Consider the following 21,849-nt stretch of genomic DNA (forward strand, 5'->3'; position numbering starts at 1 on the left):
CAATCTGCATAATTTAGATGCAAACAATTTGACAAAGCTTAAATGATTCAATCTTCAAGAGAAGTCAAAGAACCATTTTAATAGGGAATGAGACACTCTGCTTCTGTTTTATTCAATGCCATCTGCTGCAGTTCAGACAGGGAGCCCTCTCGCAGGTTCATAGTAGGTAATTAGAGACTGGGGACTCCAAAACCTCCATGTCCTGGAAGCATTCCATGAGCAAAGAAGGCTTTTCATTTCCATTCTAGTGTTAAGATTATTATTTTTTTTCCATTTACCATCTTTAATTTGCTCACAAACAGCTAACGCTTCTAAGCAAGGAATGTCGTGGTAACTGGAGAGGAGAAGGAAGGGCTACAGCAGACAGTGAACACTGGCTTCTGATCAGCAGATGGAATAAAGCAGTCCGGTTGCTATGTTAGTCCATGTTAAAGGTTAATAGATAGAAATAAAGCAAAACAAACAAACAAAAGTTAGGTTATTTTACTACAAGTCGTGCTATTTTAGCATTGGGTCCCATTTGGGGACAGATTCTATATAGTTGTGCACCCAAGTTTCCAACTATCAAGTACATTTGGGATAGTAACGTGCCAGTTATGTGGTTGATTTAATTGTTAAATTAGGTGTCAACTGGCATTAAGTACCAATAATAATAAGTTGCATTAATTGGTGCTAATTGGCAGTAATTTGTAGTTATGTGTGAAAGTGCACTTTGGCGCTATTCTATAAACCTAGGCCCCAGTGCTTAGAGGCCATTAGCAGCAGACTAGCACCCGCATTTACCTGCGCTTAATGTTCAGAGGCCTGGAGCGCCGGAACGAACGAGCGCGCAGCCGATCAACGCAAATAGCATGCTAATGTATGCTGAAGCACTTTTTGCCATTCCTGCCCCATGCTCAGGACAGTGCGTCCTACTGCCTTAAATCCTACGCCGGAGCTGGCGTTACAGCAGGAAGGAAAGCAGAAATCTACTACTGCAGCTATTGTTTATATGGATATGCAGCACTGTACAGACATAAAACGGGACATCTTGTGTCCATGCAGCTTATAGTCTGGTTAACACATACAAACAAGACCAAGGAGAGGCTCCAGGAACATCACGATTGCAGAAACTGTTTAGAAAGAACAAGTCCACAGTGAGAACCAGTTTTGGTAGTACCAGTCTCTGTGGGGGCTGTTGAGTCCCTCCTTCCCTGCCCTGAATTGCTGACGCCTGAGGTAGGAAGAACCTGTATCTCCTCCTTCTACCCAGTGGAGTACCATGGACGCTGACGCAAAGGTCTTGTGCGCATGTGCTGGGCACGTACCCCCTTCTTACTTCCCAATGCTCAGAGCTAAGAGTGTGTATAAAATTTGAATACCATTAGCTCTGAGCAGCGGGAAGTTCTTTTTCAGCGGTATTACGGCGGTATTTTCAGCGCTGGAGATTTGGGCACCTGCACACTAGCGCTTAAATGCTATAGTGCGCAGTCACAAAGGGGGTGTGAACATGGGTGGCTCAGGGGCGTGTCTTGCAGTTATACACGTAAATTATAGATACGATCATTTATGCGCACAACTGCCAACTTTTGGTGCATGCCTTTGACATGGTATAAGTGCTCGCACCTAAAGTTAGGCACACGCATGCTGGAATAATTTATTCTATAACGGTAACATTGCACGCAATTGCCAATATAGAATTGGTTCTCAGTGCTCATATTTTTCACGCCTAGTTGCATGCGTCTAGTCGCGCTATAGAAATGATAAGTAGTAGTAGACCCTGTGCTAAAATAGCAAGACTTGTGGTAAAATAACCCGTCTTTAACGGCAGCCCATGTTGATAACTCCTCCCCCCAAGGGGTAAATTCTGAAAAGGTCACCAAAATTTTGTTGCCCGAATGATGTGCGCTAAGCACCAATTCTATAATGGCGGAATGCGTGCGCAGCTGCCATTACAGAATACTAGCGTAAGTCTACATTTACACGCCTAACTTTAGGTGTCAGCACTGATGTCAGCTCGATGGCTGGGGTAAATGCTCACGACTAATTGCGGACAGTTGACACGTAAATGCTAGTATTCTATAACCCACGCATGTAACTGCTTGACACAATCCCGACCTGCCCATTGCCCTTCCCAGGTCCATGCCCCCTTGAAATTGTGTGCTCTGGAATTTGAGCATGCAACATGTAGAATAGCGACTAAGAGGTAGATGCACTAAACGTTTTTCATCGTTAAATGAGCCCTCAGGGAAGAATTTCCTATCCTTTCCATGCACTTAAGCCTATTTTCCGACGACAGTAGCAGCTAACGAAAATGGAATGGAGATGAGCAATTAGTGTGAAAACCCCATTGAAACGACATGCACTAACCTTTTCCGATTGCCTTTACGCAGGAAAAAGGCAGGAAAACTAACGAGAGGTCTGGACCTCTCGTTAGGACAGCTCCGTGGCAGGAAAAAGTGTTAAGTGAAAAAATAAACAAACTTTGAGCCAATCCCAGCGCATTAGCAGAGCTAAAAGCGCTGTGATTGGTCCAAAGGACCTCAGAAAACACATAAAAAAATAAAATAAAAAAAGGATCGGGAGGGGGCAAGGGCGCTCATCAGGAGCGTCCTGTACGGACGGCCTTGCCCCCCCCCCCGCTGCTCCCCACTTTCCGCCGCTCCCCCCACCCCGAAAAAGCAAACTTCTAGAAGCCCCTGCTCCCCTCCCTTCCTCACTACTCTCACCTCAGCTCCGCCTCCCGACATCCTCCGTCCGTGCCCCGCCCCCTTTTGGGGTCGTCGCCACCATTCCCCTCCTCCATCGGGCCCCCCTTCCTCTTACCGGGCCCGTGCAGCGCCTCTCTCCTCTGTCCGAAGGCGCTGCACGGGCAAGAAGAAAGCTGAATCAGCTGATGCCTGCCTTCGCGATGGCGCGTCTTTCTCCTGCTGCGCCCGCCCCTGTCTGACGTCAGTAACCTACGTAGGTTACCGACGTCAGAAAGGGGCGGGCCCAGCAGGAGAAAGACGCGCCATCGCGAAGGCAGGCATCAGCTGATTCAGCTTTCTTCTTGCCCGTGCAGCGCCTTCGGACAGAGGAGAGAGGCGCTGCACGGGCCCGGTAAGAGGGAGGGGGGCCCGATGGAGGAGGGGAATGGCGGCGACGACCCCAAAAGGGGGCGGGGCACAGGACGGAGGATGTCGGGAGGCGGAGCTGAGGTGACAGAGTAGTGAGGAAGGGAGGGGGACCGGGGCAGCTAGCATTTTGCTTTTTCGGGGTGGGGGGAGCGGCGGAAAGTGGCGAGCAGCGGGGGGGGGGGGGGCAAGGCCGTCCGTACAGGACGCTCCTGATGAGCGCCCTTGCCCCCTCCCGACCCTTTTTTTTTATTTTTGTTTTGATTTGATTTGGGAGCCATGTGCTTGTGATTTGACTGTGTTTTGACTGTTTGTGGCATGCGCAGAGCAGCTAACATAACGCTTGGCTGCTCTGCGCATGATTTGGGGGCCGATTAACGATGTGTATTGTGATTCTTTGGTACATTGTACGTTTCAATACCGATCTCAGCATGTGTGACTTTTTTTTTTGGTGCATTTTTCGTTATTTTAAAATCGTTAGGGACTTTAACGATTTAGATTTTTTTACGTTTGGTTGCTGCATCTGCCTCTAAAAGCTGTTACTCGCATACCCGCGGATTCTCTATAGTGTGACATGAGTTGCTCATGCAAATCTGGGCGTATTCTGGATTTTCACGCGCAACTTAATTGGTGAACAAGACAATTGGTGCCAGTAATTGCCACTTAACAGCAATTACTGACACTAATTGGCACTGTAAGCACATTCTATAGCATAGTCCGCATATATTCTATCGGGTGGATCCCAAAAGTGGGCATGGTCATGAGAGGAACATGGGCAGGTCATGGGCGTTCCTAAAATTTACATGCAGTGTTATAGAACATGCGTGCTCACCGTCTAAATTAGTCGCTGCTGGGTGTATTCTATAAACCGTGTCGAAAAATATATGCCTAGGCGTGTTCTATAAACCGAGCCTAACTTTAGGTGCGGTTTATAGAATACGCCTTGGTGTATTTTTCTTTTCAGCGCTGATTTTTAGGCGTGATATATAGAATCTAGCCCATAATGTCTAACTGGTGTAAATTCCCGCCAAATAAGGCCTATAATTGCTCATTAACACCAATTATTAGCTCATTATTAAATTAAGTTATGCACACAACTGACCTGATTCTATAATGTGCACATGCAAATCTGGGCACGCGGCTTTGAAGATTTAAGGTGTAAATGTCAAATTCCTGGACTGTTTTAAAATTGCCTCTGGTCCTGAAAAATGCTCCCATACAGAGGTGTCACTTTGGTCTCTTTTTTTTGGTTTGGGGGGGGGGGGTTGCTTTGTTTCTATTTGTTAACTTTCTCCTTTGAATTCGCCCGTCAGTGCCAGAAGCAAAACTGAATGAACTACACAGTCGAGAGTACTGTGTTGCCTTTGAAGAAAAAAAATTCAGTGAGTGTAAAACTCTAGTAAACCAATAACTGAATTCGGCAACAAGGAACCCTAAGGAATTTTCACAGCAAGTGGAATTACAGAATGACGCTGCCACTCTGAATGTGCCACAACAATTGCTTTTTTCCATGGAAAGAATTAGAATTTAGCACATTTTCAAAAGCACTGATTCACACCACTGCAATAGTTTTGTTATGGAACTAGCAAAACCTTTTAGATGTTTGTAACTGTACAGTTCAGTTTCGGTTGGAAAAAAAAGGAAGCTCATAAATGATTTAATTTGTTGTTCCCTTTGGTATGACTCTTGGCTGCTGAATTTCCTTGAAACATTTACCTCCAATGTCTTCACGTCTTCAGAACAGTCATCTACCCTTCCCATCACACCGGGAGATTTTAAGCATGAGACACTTTAAAACCTCACCACATAAAGGGAACTGAAGTGGAAGCTTCTAGGTAAAATACACAGTGGTTCATAATACGCCACGTGGAGCAGATAATAACATCTGTAGCATCTGTCAGCGTAGATAAATAATAATGAAAATGCCAATCTGAAACTGTATAGCACTAACGCTCAGAAGCCACACGAGGCTCTTAAGCAGCCCCAGAGTGACTTTTTCACATCAAAGAATTAACCCCCCCCCCACCCCCCACAGAATTAAATGTCACTAGTATGCAAAACATAGGGTTAAAAAGAAGGTAACATTTGAATGTGTTGTTATCAACTCTGCTTGTTGCAGAATTAGCTCCCCGAGGTGCAGAGCTGAGTACCACAGGTATAAAGAAATGTATTACTACACTATAAGTCAAATCATAGCCAATATCTAAACACAGCAGATTAGAACTTCTGTCTAATATTTTAACTTGCTACTCCTATGTTCGACTGTTCTTGGATAATAAAGACAATAAACTGACCCCACAATACAAAAGAGCACTGTGGATGTTTAAAATCAGATATGGCAAAAGTGAGCCGGGTTCCTTTTAAACTGAAATTATCCTTACTTTCTTCTTGTAGCATATAAACTGTAAATTGTGCTAACATATAACTTTCATTTTCTCGTCCCATTTATCTTTTTTAACCTACTCAATCCCATTTATTCTGTGGAAGACCTTTGGTCTTCATGCCTCTATGATATGTTCTTGGGCATTCATAAACGATCCCTAGGGAATAAATAGCAGTATGTGTGTGTGTGTGTGTGTGTTTGTATATATACATATGGATATACAAGAGAGAAAGATAACCCCCCCCCCCCCCCAAAAAAAAAGCCGCCAAATACACAACTTCAAATTTGGAATCTAGAATGAAATGTTAACAAGGATTAGCAGAAAGAACTGTATTATTATTGCTTTTACTTACGTGTCTGAGGAACAGTTTAGTTGAATGGACCCTGATCCCATGGAGCAATGTGATTACCTATACAGCTGTTCTCAGCTGGGAAAAGAAGCACAGACTCTCACCCGCTGGTGTAATGAAATCTTCCCAAAGTGCCTTGTCTCCTGAACGTCCTCACAAGCAAACTACTGACAGCTCCCCGAGACCCTCGCCCCCGGACGTGTACATGTTTGCGTCAGTCTGAACGAGCCTTAGCACCGTGTATCTGCATGCCTTCCATCGGGGTGCTCTTTGCAGGAATGTGCCAGGCATCGAGACAATAGATGCCGCACCTCGGAGACAACTCAACATTGTGTTTCAAAATTAAAACAAGCAGCCACTTCATTCTGCTCTTCTTTGTGTACTGAATGCCTTTGTAGGTTGGTACGCCCCCCCTCCCCATGCATACACAGAAAATGGCAACTTTTGAGATTTCAAGTCCACAAACCAGCACAATGAAAGTTATAAATAATTGCCCTCGCCCCCCCCCCCCCCCCCCCCCCCCCCATAAACCTTAAAAATGTGAAAACACAAAGAAAATTCTAAAGGAGACAGTGACAGGGTCTCATAAGAGCTCTGACAGTAATGGGCACTCTTGAACAGAAAGAAGCCATTCAATTAGAAATCATTTACAGAAATTGTAGGGCTGTCAAAGGCTTTGGTTTGCAGCTGCCGTTCCATCAAGTCAGATTGCATTTGGTGTCTGCCTGCACTTCTTTTTAAGCCCCTCACTGTGACAATCAAACATGCACTTAGTGGCTCTCAGACATCTGAGGTTCACTGTACTTAGCAATGGCCATCTGGTGTGAGAAATAAGGTAACGTAACTAACGCTGTGCAGAAAGGATTTTGATTGATCTATAATGCTGATCTTCCAACTAACAAAATGAATTCTCTTCTGTCTGGTAAAATGGAATAGTCCTGGTAGGGAAGACAGATGGGAGCAAGAAAAACCCTCTTTCACCACTGGAAACAAATCGCCTTCCCTCGCCTTCTACATATGTGGCACATATTTTCTGTTCTTACTGGTTCAGCACCGTTCCCCTGAAATACCTCTTTAGAGCTGAAATGTGGACTATGGTTGTAGTGAGGTTTGAGATCATAAGGAGTTTAGAATGAAACACAGAAACATAGAATCATGACGGCAGATAAGGGCCAAATGGCCCATCCAGTCTGCCCATCCTCAGTAACCACTAACTCCTCCTTTTCCTAAGGGATCCCAGGTGCCTGTCCCATGCTTTTTAAAATTCTGACACAGTCCTTGTCTCCACGACCTCCACCAGGAGGCCAGTCCACGTATCCACCACCCTTTCCGTGAAAGAGTATTTTCTTAGGTTCTTCCTAAGACTATTTCCTCTTAACTTCATCCTATGCCCTCTCATTCCAGAATTTTCCTTCATTTGAAAAAGGTTCACCTCCTGTACATTAACGCCACTGAGGTATTTAAATGTCTCTATCATATCCCCTTTCTCCCACCTCTCTTCCAGTATATATATATGTTGTCCCCATATGTTTTATGAAAGAGACTGTTTACCAATTTGATAGCCGCTCTCTGGACCGACTCCATCCTGTTTATATCTTTGTGTAGGTGCGGTCCCCAGAATTGCACACAATACTCCAAATGGGACCTCACCAAAGACTTATAAAAGGGCACTATCACCTTTCTTTTCCTGCTGGCCATCTTTCTCCTTGGGCCTCTAACTTCCAGTCCTATTCCATTAGACACCAGGGATCTCCTCTGGGGAAGTCCTGGGGGTCAGGGGAGTGAACGAGGGATCAAGCAAGGGATTGGAGAAGGGGGATTGGATTGAGGAGCTTGAAGGTGAGAATGGGAGCAGGGAGGGCTGGGAAACAAAGTGAGGGAATAGGACAAGGGCTCGGGGGGATCAGAGTGGCAACCGGGAAGCAGGGGCGTAGCCAGACCTCGAGGTGGGAGGGGGCCAGAGCCCAAAGTGGGGTTGCACATTTTGGTCGCCGCACCACCACCCCCACCACCCCCCTCCGCTACCCACTGCTGCAACTGTAACATCTTGGCTGGTGGGGGTCCCCAACCCCCTCCAGCTGAAGCACTGCCGCCACAAATACCTTGGCTGGCGGGGGTCCCCAATCCCTGCCGGATGAAGACTTCATGCAGCACTGGTCTCCGGCACCACCACATTGCCTGCCCTGCTCACTCTTCCCCTCATATCCGGCACGCTCCTTTTAGTAAAACTGAGAATTTCACTAAAAGAAGCGTGTCCAACGTGAGGGGAAGAGAGAGCAGGGCCGGCAATGCGGCGGTGGCGCCGTAGACCAGCACTGGACAAAGTCTTAAGCTGGCAGGGGTTGGGGACCCCCGCCAGCCAACCAGGGGCCCAGATCAAATTTGAGGGGGCCCAGGCCCCCGTGGCCCCACCTACATACACCACTGCCTGGAAGTTATGTGGATTCCAGCCAATATTCAGTGTCGGCACTCTCATAGACAAGCGGTGAAAGACAGGACAGCCTTTTGGGTCTTAACAGGCTGTTTAGCTATGTGTGCACCGCTGCTGAATAAGACCTGTGCCTGCATAAGTGCCAGCTCTTCCCTGACTCTGCCCTGGCAATAGCCAGATTTTGATTGTGTGGTCTGAGCCAATATTCAGTGGCACTGCCCAATTAAATGCCACTGAATACTCGTGGCCTGCCCACTCGGCATAGTTTAAGCAGGGAGGAGGAGCCTTTCAACCCACATGTTTAAATCACCAATCCAAATTTTTCATACAATAATTAAACTACAGTTTGAAACTTCTAGATGAACATGGAGGAGTGGCCTAGCAGTTAGAGCTGGGGGCTGAGATCCATGGAAACCAGAGCTGGAATCCCACAGACTCTTTGTGCCCTTGGACATTTCACTTAACCCTCCATTGCTTAACGTATGGGCTCTACATTTTAACATACATTAATACACTTTAATTCCAGTTACATGCACAGTTAGTAAATGGTCTCCATTGATAATCATGGTGCTTGAAGTGCGTTAATCAGTTAATGGAGTCTTTAGACCATGAACCCTCCAGGGGCAGGGAAATACTTATTGATACTTGAATATAACTTGCCTTGAATTATGACTGGAAACGGATGAGTTAAATCCAAATTACAACACAAATGTCATAAAACAAATACTGCTACCTGATAGCACCTGCAAATAACAAACCATGCCATAACTTAAAAAAACCTAATTGAATAGAAGATATGCATACATCTACACAAAATCACAACTATGAGGGGTAGCTTTAAAAAAAATGCCTGGGTGAAAAGGGAGCTATTAGTACCTATTTTATAAAGATACATTGGTGCTTCCATACAACTAAGCCTGTGTCTAGGGGCCGTTATCAAACTGCCCCAGATCAGCTGTCTAACTGCAGACATTTACAACTACTTAGGAATAGGTGTAAATATTTGCACTTAAAGTATGTAAAATTTATGAAGTATTCCCCGGATTCTATAAACGGCGACTAAAGCTGTGCAGCAACTTAATTGCTTAACAGGCTAATCAGTGCGATAATTGTCCCCTAACGAGCAATTATCGGCACTAATTAGAATTTACACGAGCAACTTTCTAAGCATATTCTGTAAAGTGGCATGCATAAATTATAATGCGTGGATCAAAAAGGGGGGTGTGGGCGTTCCTAAAAATTGCACGCACTGCTATAGAATATGCCCGATCTGCGCCTAAATTAGGCTTTACAATTTGCACCAGGTTTTAGTTGGTGTAAATGGTCGCGCCTACATTATTGTCGCAAGGACAGGCGCTACGTATCTATATCAATAATTCTCACCTGCAACATTTTGAAGCTCACTCTGTGGGAGGGAAACACTGAAGCCCTGCAGTGTTGGTAGGCTTGGCTGTCAGCAACACTCACTCTCACTCATGCACCACTCACTCTCACTCATAGACCCGCCCTCAGCCACGCCCCATCCGCACATAATTCACAACCCCAACGTTCTAAATGAAGCCACCACCGGAAGTTGAGGCGTCGAGATATCCGCTTTCCCCATGAGTATGTGCCCCACCCTCGCATCACTACGTGATGACGACGAGGGCGGAGCACTGACACTTGACGAAACGCCATCTCCCCCTGCCCCTCGGCAGCCATTTTTCTGACCGAAGCCGCATCACGGAGCGCCAGCAGCAGACAGGTGCCTGGAGGGGGGCTGAGGGACAGCTGGGTCGGTGGCCATGGGTGGCTGCAGGGGGGCCCGGGGAACAGGAGGCTTGCAGGACAACAAAACCTTGCTAGGGCCCGTTTCATCTCTCACTGAAACGGGCCTTTTTTACTAGTATTCTGTAAACTGTGCCCAACTTTAGACGAGGTTTATAGGTTTTTTGGCGTCAATTTTTAAGGCACTGTTTATAGAATCTAGTCCTATGTGTGTAAATTGCAACCCCGCTTTCATTTTGCCTAAACCCCTCCCCTGTACACACCCCACTACAGAGTCAGACACAAGTACATGAATTCTTGTCACTGTGCATACTGGTACACAAACGGTCATTTGATAAGAGGCGTTTTAAACACATACACTGATAAAAAGTGCAAAAAATACCCTTTATAAAATCATCCTCCATATGATTAAGCATTGCATGAGCCAGGTCCTGCCTTTGTTCTAATTATATTAGGGGATTAGGGGATGAAAATTGATATACTGCCTTTCTGTGGTTACAATCAAAGTGGTTTACATACTATACACAGATATTTATTTTGTGCCTGGGGCATTGGAAGGTTTAGTGAATTGTCCAGAGTCACAAGGAGCTGCAGTGGGAATTGAACCTGGGGAATAAATCCTTGTTACAACATTACCCTTGACTGTGGCTTATCACTGCAGGGGCCCCAGTCTGACAATGAGACAATGGTACCGTCAAAAGGACTTCAGATTTGGAAAAGGGGAACATTTCAGGGATTAAAAGGATCTAGAACTGTTTCAGAGATTTAGGGAGTGGAAGAGTAGCCTAGTGGTTAGTGCAGCAGATTTTGACCCTGGGGAACTGGGTTTGATTCCCATTGCAGCTCCTTGTAATTTATTTATTTATTGCACTTGTATCCCACATTTTCCCACCTCTTTGCAGGCGCAATGTGGCTTACAAAACATCATGGATAATGGAAATGAGAAGAGAATAGACAATTGATGTTACAGAAGGATGTTGGATTGCATGGTAATGGAATACATGATAGTAATATAATAGAAGGCATTATTAACATTTCTGGATATAAGTGGGAGTTTCACATGATTTGATCTTTGTGGTATATCTTGTCGAAAAGATGGGTCTTTAGTAGTTTACGGAAGTTGGTCAGTTCATAGGTCGCTTTTAGGTTGCGTGGCAATGCGTTCCAGAATTGCGTGCTCATACAGGAAAAGGTTGATGCATGCATTAATTTGTATTTTAGACCTAGGCAAGTCACTTAACCCTCTGTTGCCCCAGATATAAAATACATACTTGTATATAATATATAAACCACTTGATTGTAACCACAAACAGGCATCAAATCCTACCCCCCCTTAATTATGAATAAATTAGAGAAGCACAAATTTAGCCAATGTGATAACATTTTAACACTTAAACATCAGATCATCCCATAAGATGATCAAAGCAAGATGATCAAAGCATAAGAATACCTCCATCTCTCCTCACTGGAAAGGCAGCCTAATGATTAGAAGCAGTGTGCTGAGAACCAGGGTAGCCTGGTGCAAAACCTGCTACAGCTTCTTGAGAACTTGGGCAAGTCACTAAACCCTCCCATCACCTAAAGCACAAACTTAGGCCCTGATGATTGGAAGTAAATGTGGGTGCTAGAGGAGTTCCCTTATATGGTTGGGAAGCCCCGCCCAGTGCCTCTCAGGATGCACTGTGCAGGGTAGAGTGCCGCCATTTTGAAGGTGGCACCGGACGAGGAGAAAGTGTGCTACTCCCTCTTCCAGCAACAAGGTATAGGGGGAGGGGGAGGGATCCACTAGGCCACCAGGGAAGCTCATGGTTTGAATGGCAACCCACTTGGGCTACCACGGTTCACTTTTTTGGTTGTTGGGGAGAGGTGTAGGGGGGGCTGCAGGTCCACCGGACCTCCTGCCCCCCATGTTGCTGTGCCGGGGGGGGGGGGGAGGGTTGGGTGGTAGATGGTATGGGTGTCCCACGGATCTCCATTTCCTCGTTTGACAGGTCTGGGTGTCAAACTCAGGCACAATCCTCCTGCACTTTTTCCCTATGATCAAAGCTAACTGCGTGCCTATATCTGCATGCAATTAACTCTGATCATTGGGGTGATATAGCCCCGTGATGTTCCGGCGCTATTTTCAGAACATTGCTTGGAACAGCACAGGGGCTTCTGATCATCTGCCCATTGTGAGCCCTCTGGGGATAGGAAAATAGGTATTGTAACTGGCCTTGAGCTACTACTGAAAAGGGCATGAGCTAAATCCAAAATCCCTTCCCATTCTGACTCACCCAAAGTGGAAAACTTGCAGCTATAGCAACAGCAGTCAGTGCAGGAGCTGTGAATCACACATTCAGAGCTCTCCCCACTGGTTTCTAGTCTAACCAAAAACTCTTGGAGGAGGAGGAGGAGGAGGATGTAGAGTCTGTGAATGCTCACAGGTCCCACGCTGATTGCTGCTTTCTATTTTCTTCTGACCATATTCACTGATTTTGTGGCTCCTATAATTTGGGATCCCCGTGTACGGAAGAGAGGGTGATATATCAGACCAATGTAGTACCTTGAAGGCATAATAAGGCATAAAAATATGTTAAGAACTTTTATTAAAAACTTGTAAAAAGCTATTTTTTCAAGTGGACAAATGAGGTCAAAGGGGTTAATTTAGTAGTCTCTCACTCAGGGGCATAGCCAGAACTTAATTTTGGAGGGGGGCCAAACATTTTCTCTCCCCCACTTCCCCCACAGCTGTCACCGCCACATCTTACCTTAAGAGATTCACCACTGGAGCCCCCGCCTGTGCTGCCTGAACACTGAGAAAGCCAGCGGGCGCTCTAGCCTCTGATGCCAACCCTTCTGCACATGCTCAGTTTAACACATGAAGTAAGCATGCACAGAAGTGCCAGCAACAGTGACTAGAGTACCCTGTCAATTTCCTGCTGCTCATGCAGCACCTGCAGGGCCGTGCCGATGCGGTAAGTGGGGTAAGCACCACTGACGTCAGAAGAAGGCGGACACTGAGGGAACCAAGAGCGCGAAGGGAAGGGAGACGTCGGCAGCGCTCCGCTTTCACAGACGCTGCTGCGACTGCAAGTAAAAGATTTAAAGGCCCCCAGGGCGCGCAGCGATCAACTTCACGGGGGGGGGGGGGGGGGAGAGGGGCGCGCGCGCGCGCCAACTGTTCTTCTGCGGGGGGGGGGGGGGGCGGCATAGACCCTTGGCACGGGCCTGAGCACCTGCAAGGATGAACCTCTTCGGCTGGTGAGACTTGAGCGTCCCTGCCAGCCATACATCTGGTGCCATAAGTTTGAAGGAGTCTGAGCTGAACGTGGAGGGTGGGGGAGGGCAGGCCCCAGAGGCCCTCCCATGGCTATGACACTGCTCTCACCGGAAGTGATGAAGAGAAAAACAGTAACAGATGCACGAAAGTCAGTGATGAGTCCACAGGATCCTAAGGGGCCCTTGTACAAAGTTGTGGCAAAAAAGTGGCCTTAGCATGCCCTTACGCAGGTCTTTGCCATGGCTGATTTTCTATTTTTGGCATTAATGGCCATGCACTAATATTGCCATTAGTACGTGGCCATTAGCACATGGGCCCTTACCACCACCCATTCTGTAGGCAATAAGGGCTCATGTGCTAATCATGTGCTAACCTGGCTGTGCTAACTGATTAGCAAAGACATGCCCACTCTCCACCCCCAAACACACCCCTTAGCCCCCAATGGTAGCACGTGCACATTGGGATTTTACTGCCGGATGCCTCAGCAGGCCCCACAGTAAGTCCTTTTAAGCTGCAAAACTGCAACACAACACAGAGGATGATGCAACCCCCCCCAGGGGTGGCCCAAGGCAATCTGCCACCTGAGGCAGAGATGAAATGCTGCCCTCCCCCCCCACCCCTCCGCCTAGCATCTCCCCACTTCCCTCCTCAACTCTTTACCTTATATTTTTTCCACAAGGCGGCAGTGGCAACCATTTCCATAGGATGCCCTGCTGTGGTGCCAACGACAACAGTCTCTTTGCTATTGCATCCCACCTCCGAGAAAACAGGAAGTTACATCAAGAGGCGGGTTACAGTGGAGAAGAGGCCGGTGCCGGTGGCACCGCAGCAGGGAAGCCTATGGAATCACTGCCGCTGCTGCTTTTTGGAAGGAAAAAAAACTAAGATACAGAGTAGAGGAGGAAAGGGGAGAGTGCCGCTCATGGAGCATGCCACCTGAGGTCCCTGCTTCAGGTGGCCTAATAGTAGGGCTGCCCCTGCCTCCCCCCCAAGAAAAGGACATGTGAAGGCAATTCTGTAACAGGCCATTTACAAGTACACGCCACTTGTATAGGTTAATGTATAGAAAACCAGCACTTATGAACACAATGTTCTATAAGGGAGTGTGTACGTGACACAGCACATAAATGCATTCACATGGGTGGAGCTGCCACTTACGTGCACAACTTACAAAATACTGTCAGTTACGCACACCTGCAGTTACATCACAGCTCTATGGCTGGAGAAACTGCAGGCCGGTGGGTGTTGTGGGCATGAGTGGAGCTTAGGTAGAAGGTGGGCAAAGCACAAGGGTATACACATAAATTACAGAATTCTATCAGTTACGTGCTAACATCTAGGTAAAAAAACATTGCAGAGCTACAGGCCTTAGTGTACGCATGTTTTAGGCAATTTGCACCAGTATTCTACAAAGAAAAGCAGGTACCTACTTTTCTTTATAGAATAGGCTTTAAATAGCTGCCATAACCAGCAGCTACATTGGCTGCTAACTTATAGAATTACCATCTGAACGTGTAAGTTACAAGCCCAATTTTGAATAGGTTTTGAATATCTGTGGTAGGATATACACAATTTGCAGTGCAGTTTACAAAAGGCACACTGAATATGAAGCTTTTTGTAAAATACTTATAAGCCCACAGGAAAAATATGGGCCAGACACTGAAAGGGAGATAACCAAGTAGGAGAGGCTCCTATCCAGCGGTCCTGCTGACTGGGCCAAACCCAGATATTCAGTGGCACATGCTCGGTTAGTGCAGAATACTCGTAACATGAATTTATACGGCAGGTTCGGAGAAAGTGTGTTCACTATTATGGCACGCTATTGTAATGTGATTAATTGTTTTTAATGCTGTTATTCTTTTCTTTCTTTAATTGGTGTTCTTTTATATTGATACCTTATTGTTTTATTTTGTGTTTTCAGTATACTACTATAAACCGCTTTGACCTCGTTTGAAGTAACTGCAGGATATCAAGTCTGAATAAACATAAACGTTATGCAGTGGTTTCTTGGATTATTGCACAAGATTTCTTTGGGACAAGCTTCTTTTGGAAATAAGGCAAATGAACTTGTCTGATTATTGAATAATTGTTTTTTGTACAGTCACTTGAAGGGCAATTCTGTAACTAGGCATTTGAACTTATGTGGCACTTGCAAGTGGCAGTTTTGTGGGGCTGAGTATATTCAGATACATAAGTGGCAGCAAATCACGTAAGCGCTATTTAATGAGTATTCAATCTAAGTGGTATTGGGGAAATTTTATAAATTGTGCTCAAAACAACTATATCAAGTTCCGCAAAATATGAATGGAAATTGAGTAATAAGTCTAATGGTATAGGAATAATGGCATAATGTACACTGTTGGGTTCTTTGTCACAGAGGTTTCAACTTCATCTTCTTGTATTGAAAGTTGCTCGCTCTGTTAACTGTACAAATTTCTCATGTAATAGAGTACTCATATTCCTGTTTCATTGGACTTGAGCCTGCTTGGGATAATGCGGGACATAAATGTCAATAAATAAATAAAAATAAAATCAGTGGCAGAAAAAACCCAGCACTAAGCACTATTCCTATACAGGGCAATCTGGGATGAGCACCCTCTACAGATTAGTGCTTACAGCCGATTCCCGCACCAAAAGTTCAGTGCCAGTATCAATGCCAGCTGAAACTTGGTGTAAATGCAGGCAGCAAACTCATGGCATTATGGTGCGTAAATGATTTTTCAGTATGTCTCTCCTGGTCCCTCCCAGGGGCGTAGCTGCTATGGGGCCACGAGGGCCTGGGCCCCCGTAAATTTGGCCCTGGACCCCCTTGCCGACGCCCCTGTCCATGCCCCTTTTTGGGATTTAGGCTCCCAGTGTTACAGAATAGTGCACAGGCAGATGCGTGCAAAAAAAAAAATTAGTGCCAATTAACTTCAATAATTGATTGTTAGCGTCAATTAATTGGCAGCTCACTAAACAATTTGTTAACATACATCTTGGATCTGTATTTCAGTGCCAAAATTTTGGTGCCATATATAGAATCTGGGTGACAGTGCCTAAGTGCAAGGGGCGTGATCACACGGTGCAGCATGAGAGGGACATGGGTGGGACTGTCACTTACGAGTGCATCTTACAGAATACAGCATGCTACACCCGCCCCTTCCACGTTTGGCTGCCTGCAGTTATGCCAGGTCTATGGCTGATGTAACTACAATTGTGTCCTTTTATGTGAGGTGCTTTGACCAATAAAATTCTGTTATTTAATAGGCTCTCCCCATTTGGCATCAGGACTCCTAAATGAAGGCACCCACTTATAGAATTGCCACCTAAGTGTGTTTTTTCTTTTCCTTTGGAGGCATATAAAGGTTTTTCTGAGTGCAATGACTGAAACAAGCCAGATGACCCTGCTTTTTAGGGTCACTGTGCTGTTCTGACCATACAGATTTTCCTTAATTTTTGAAGTAGTGTTTTACATGTTCTGCATTTATTAATTTGACAGATTTTAGTCTTTATTTGTGAGACTATCCAGTCAGTGCCAGGGCGATCCGAAGTACAGTACAGGCAGAGCCAAGAATTACTGTTAGCAGCAATATTCAATCCACTAACCAGGTGACTGTCTGGATAACGTTAAGAGAGCTAAAAGGCTCTGCTAACTTTACTTTGGTTAGTTATTCAGTACAGACTTGATTATCCAACCTTCGCTAATCCGACCATCCGCATTGCGCATTGCCTGACAGACCCCCCCCTCCCCCGGTAATGTCTTCAAATTTATGTTTATTAAAAATCTTTGTTTTAGAACAATTTTTGAAAATTGGGAACGCCATGACTTTGTTTATGCACTGTTTTCCGTACTATACGAACTTATCCAACAATGGGTCTGTCTCGTTTATGACGGATAATCGAGACTGTACTGTACCAGTTTGAATATCACCGGTATCTGGATAAATGCTGGTTTCTATATTATATCTGGATATTCAGTGCTGGTATCTCGATATGGCCTGGTATTGTATATACGGGTTTAGAAACATCCATGGTGGCCACTGTTTGAAAAAAGCATATGTAGCAGGAACAGTTGTTTTACAAAAAAAAACATCCACAATACGAGATGCACCACTAAAGCCTTTCTATGTGTACGCTGAAGATTATATTTCCATTCACAGGATACATACATATACCCCCAGATTCTATATATGGTGCTCAAAACTGCGTGCCCAAGTTATGCGCGCATCTTAATTCAGTAATGAGCCATTAACTAGGAATAATCGGGCGCTAACAACCAATCATTGCTGTTAATTGGCTCCAATTAGGATTTGCATCTTGCTAAGCGCCATTCTATAAAGATCTGTGCGTAAATCTCAACTCAAAAGGGGCATGGCCATGGGAGGATCAGAGGCCTTCACTAAAGAATTCGGGGAATCCGTGCCTAGCCTGCATGCCAGGATTTACACCTGGTTTCAGTTGCACCCAAAGTTGAGTGCGGAACCCAGCACTACACTCTATTCTATAAAGGGTGTCATCAATTTTTGGGGGGCGTCGTATTTTGAGCACCATTTACTGAATCTAGTCCATAAAGTCCACCCAAACCATGCCCAGAACATCCCCTCTTCAAATCTGTGCATACAGGATGCATACCCATATAACAAATGCCTATTCCAGGGGTGTCCAACCTCGGTCCTTGAGGGTCACAATCCAGCAGGGTTTTCAGGATATCCCCAACGAATATACATAACTAGTATCTCCAATAACAGTACACAAGCGTTTATTTTTCATATATTGATTATTCACAATTCACTTAAATATATTATCTAATACTTATTAGTATCTCATGCCTAGTGCTATATCATTCATACTGCCATTCACTCTATTCAGTACTCATATCCAGGGGCGTAGCTACGGGTGGGCCTGGATGGGCCCAGGCCCACCCAGTTTTGTCTCAGGTCCATCCTCACCTTCTCCCACCCCTGCCGTAGCGCTGCCTCCTCTCCTGCACTTCACGGTCTCTGTCTCCCACCCTCGCGGCAGCGCTTTCAATTTGCTATCAGCGCTGCCTGCCTGACAGCTGACAGACGCGGCGCGACGTCCTCCTGCTCCGGGGCCTTCCCTCTGCCGCATTGATTCAACTTCCTGCTTACGCAGGGCGGATTGCATGCGGCAGAGGGAAGGTCCCGGAGCAGGATGTCATCGCGCCGCGTCTGTCAGCTGTCAGGCAGGCAGCGCCGATAGAGCGCTGGCGCGGGGGGGTGGGAGACGGAGACCATGAAGTGCAGGAGAGGAGGCAGCGCCACGGTGGGAGAAGGTGAGTGGAGGCAGCGCCGATAGCTTTAAATGTGCTGGACCGTGTGTGTGAGGGGGGGGGGGGGGGGGGTTGTAGTGCCCACCCATCCAACCTGCTGGCCCACCCAAAAATTGTCTTCTGGCTACGCCACTGCTCATATCTAATCCCTTTGCTGCTTATCCCACTACCACAATTTTCAACTTCAACCTCTGGACTGCTAAATGCACTCTATTCTAATGTATTGCTTTGCAAAGCAACTCCCATTGAGTTTTGTCTCTTCTCTGGCTTGAAAGGGAAATACCACACAGTTCAACACTTACAGCAAAGGGACATTAGAACTGATTGCATTAAAAAGACCAGACAGATAACAAGACTTTACTAAAGACAGGGGGGGGGGGGGGGGGGGAGTAAATGGTGAAGATAGAAAGATAGAGGGACCCCTGCTGCTTGTATACAATTAAAATAACGCCTTGTGCCAGAGAAGAGAGGACTCAAATGGGAGTTGCTTTGCAAAGCAATGCATTAGAATAGATGTATTTAACAGTCCAGAGGTTGAAGTTGAAAATTGTGGTAGTGGGATAAACAGCAAAGGGATTAGATATGAGTACTGAATAGAGTGAATGGCAGTACGAATGATATAGCACTGGGCATGAGATACTAATAAGTATTAGATAATATATTTAGGTGAATTGAATAAATAATCAATATATGAAAAATAAATGCTTGTGTACTGTTATTGGAGATACTAGTTATTAATATAAATAGCAGTTAGTAAATCAATGAATATACATGAGATCTATTTGAAGGCACTGCCTCCATTGTATGCAAATAGATCTCAGGCATATTCATTGGGGAAATCCCCAAAACCCGACCTGGCAAGGGCTGAGGTTGGACACCCCTGGCCTATTCTAATATCACTGATTTTTGTGTATGACAATTAACTTATTTAAATGGCTTTTTTTTTTTTACATGTGTAAGTCTTCTAATACCCTCCTATACAGGTGACCCACACAAATAAACAGCAAGTATGATCTGAAACGCCCAATATAGACAGAGATTCAGCGGTGTCATTTAAATGGAGAGCACTGCTGAATATATGTATGGTTTGAAACCATCTAAATTAAAGATGCTCCAAATTATATGTTCTCCGTGCAGCTGAGTATCAGCCTCTATGCATACATCTGAAAAGCACGCAGATGGAGCAGACTGTGGACTTTGTTTACCAAGCCTTTCTCTCCCTCCCACACCCCCAGACTGTGAGATATAACTCTCAGCAATTCTAGAAAGTTGATATGGCACTTATTCCTACCTTTATCGGTTGATCCGTCTTCTCCCTGTGCTGTGCCTGGGTGAGGGCCTCATCTGTGCTGCTTCTTTTCAGACTGGCTGCACTGACATTTGGCACATTGCTAAAATCTGAGTTTTCAAAAAGAGAAAATACTTTTAATTTAGGGGTAGGCATTTCGTACACTATTAATTTGATTAATTTTTTTTACAATTTTAACTAGGATTACATTTTTAAATCCTGAGACCCAAATTTTTAAGTCTCTTCTATTTTCCAGCATTGCTTTCTCTACCCTGCCTATCCTACTTCACCTTGGCATAACGCAGCAGAGGGAAGGCATCAGATACAGATAGCATGTGAGAATTGCTGCTGGAAACCCTATGAAGAGCCAGATAAATGCAGAGGAAGGAAGGGAATGAGATGCCAGACCTGTATGCTTGTGGGGGGGGGGGGGGGGGGGGGGGGGGGGGGGAGGGAAGATGGCGGTCAACAGCACCAGCAGGAGAGGAGAGAAATGGGTGTCTGTGTGTCAGGGGTAGGGTTACCATTCGTCCGGATTTCCCCGGACATGTCCTCTTTTTGAGGGCATGTCCGGGGCGTCCGGCGGATTTTGCCTGCACCCACGTTTGTCCGGATTTCTGGACAAACGTCGGCGCGGGTGCGGGCAGGCGCGTGCGTGTGGGCGGGCGATCGGCGCCGTGGTAACCCTACTCCCGTCCCCTCCCCTTCCTTACCATGTTCCCTGGTGGTCTAGTGACGTCTTCGAGGCAGGAAAGAGCCCCATCTTTCCTGCCTGGAGCGCTGCCTCCCCTGTCTATCATCCTCCTCGGTCTGGCTGGGGATTCAAAATGGCCGCCGAGAGTTGAACTCTCGCGAGGCCACTTCAACTCTCGGTGGCCATTTTGAATCTCCAGCCAGAGCGAGGAGGATGCAGCAGGCAAGGACAGGCAGCGCTCCGGGCAGGAAAGAGGGGGCTCTTTCCTGCCCCGAAGAGAAGACCCTACTAGACCACCAGGGCTAGATAGTAAGTGAGGGGGGGAACCATGTGACGGGGGGCGGGGAATAGAGGGGCGGAACGAGGACTCGAAGGGGGCGTGGCGGGGGCGGGGTATGAGGCGTGGCGGGGGCGGGGTAGGGGGCGTGACATGTGTCCTCTTTTTCAGAGGACACAAAATGGTAACCCTAGTCAGGGGTCACTGTCTCTTCATGTTCAAGTGTACAGCGCTGCGTACGTCTAGTAGCACTTTAGAAATGATAAGTAGTTGTAGTAACAGATTTAGAAGCAGAAAGGGAGATACTTGGGTGTATGTACAGAGGAAGGATGCAGCAGGACAGCAGAAAGGTAGGTACCTGTGTGGGGGGAGGGGGAGCAATGTTCTGTAGGAAGGAAGTGTGTGTATGCAACTTTTCATTATATTCAGCAAGCTTAAAAATTTCCATACAGTCTGAGCAGTGGAAATTTACTAGTACAAAGCCATCTAGTCCAAAGGTGTGATTAATTGTCTGATTAAAAATTTGAATTGTTGCCACCCCTACTTTACTTAGAAGGCCCTGGAAGTCAGACATTAGTTGGCAATTTTATAAGTGGGTGCCTCGTGAGATCCTATCTATAACAGCATCTGGGCACCCAAGTTCCATTACAGAATCTTAGCATAACCTGCCATGGGTATATCTTGTCTCTCATAAGTACAGGTGCCTAATGGAACAAGGACGCATATAACTTGAAGTACTCTTTTACATGCATAACTTGGTGCCCCCCCTCCCATGCCCTGTCCACATGCATGCCCCCCCCCCCTTGCATTTAAATGCTATACTGCCCTGACAAGCCAGAACACAGTAACTTTAACTCGTCAGATGTCCTGTAGTTACTGTGTATTTTTTACTACGGAAGCCATTTATTTATTTCTTAGGATTTATTTACCAACCTTTTGAAGGAAATCACTCAAGGCTGGCAAGAATAAGTCAAACATAAGCAATAGACAATTACAGCGGTAAAAATATTCAACCAGCAATAGAAAG

At 46.0% G+C, this 21,849-nt stretch overlaps 1 protein-coding gene across 1 annotated transcript in view; it reads right to left on the reverse strand.

Moving 5' to 3' along the window:
• The window catches only part of TIAM2 (T cell lymphoma invasion and metastasis 2), a 312,305-nt gene that overhangs the window by 98,005 nt on the left and 192,451 nt on the right, over positions 1-21,849 (reverse strand). Inside the window, exon 14 of the mRNA XM_030198390.1 lies at positions 19,855-19,961. Coding sequence (XP_030054250.1) covers positions 19,855-19,961 — 107 coding nt within the window. The remainder of the gene's footprint in view (positions 1-19,854; positions 19,962-21,849) is intronic.

The sequence above is a fragment of the Microcaecilia unicolor genome, chromosome 3 (genome assembly GCF_901765095.1).
Source record: "Microcaecilia unicolor chromosome 3, aMicUni1.1, whole genome shotgun sequence".
In the NCBI taxonomy this organism is placed as follows: domain Eukaryota; kingdom Metazoa; phylum Chordata; class Amphibia; order Gymnophiona; family Siphonopidae; genus Microcaecilia; species Microcaecilia unicolor.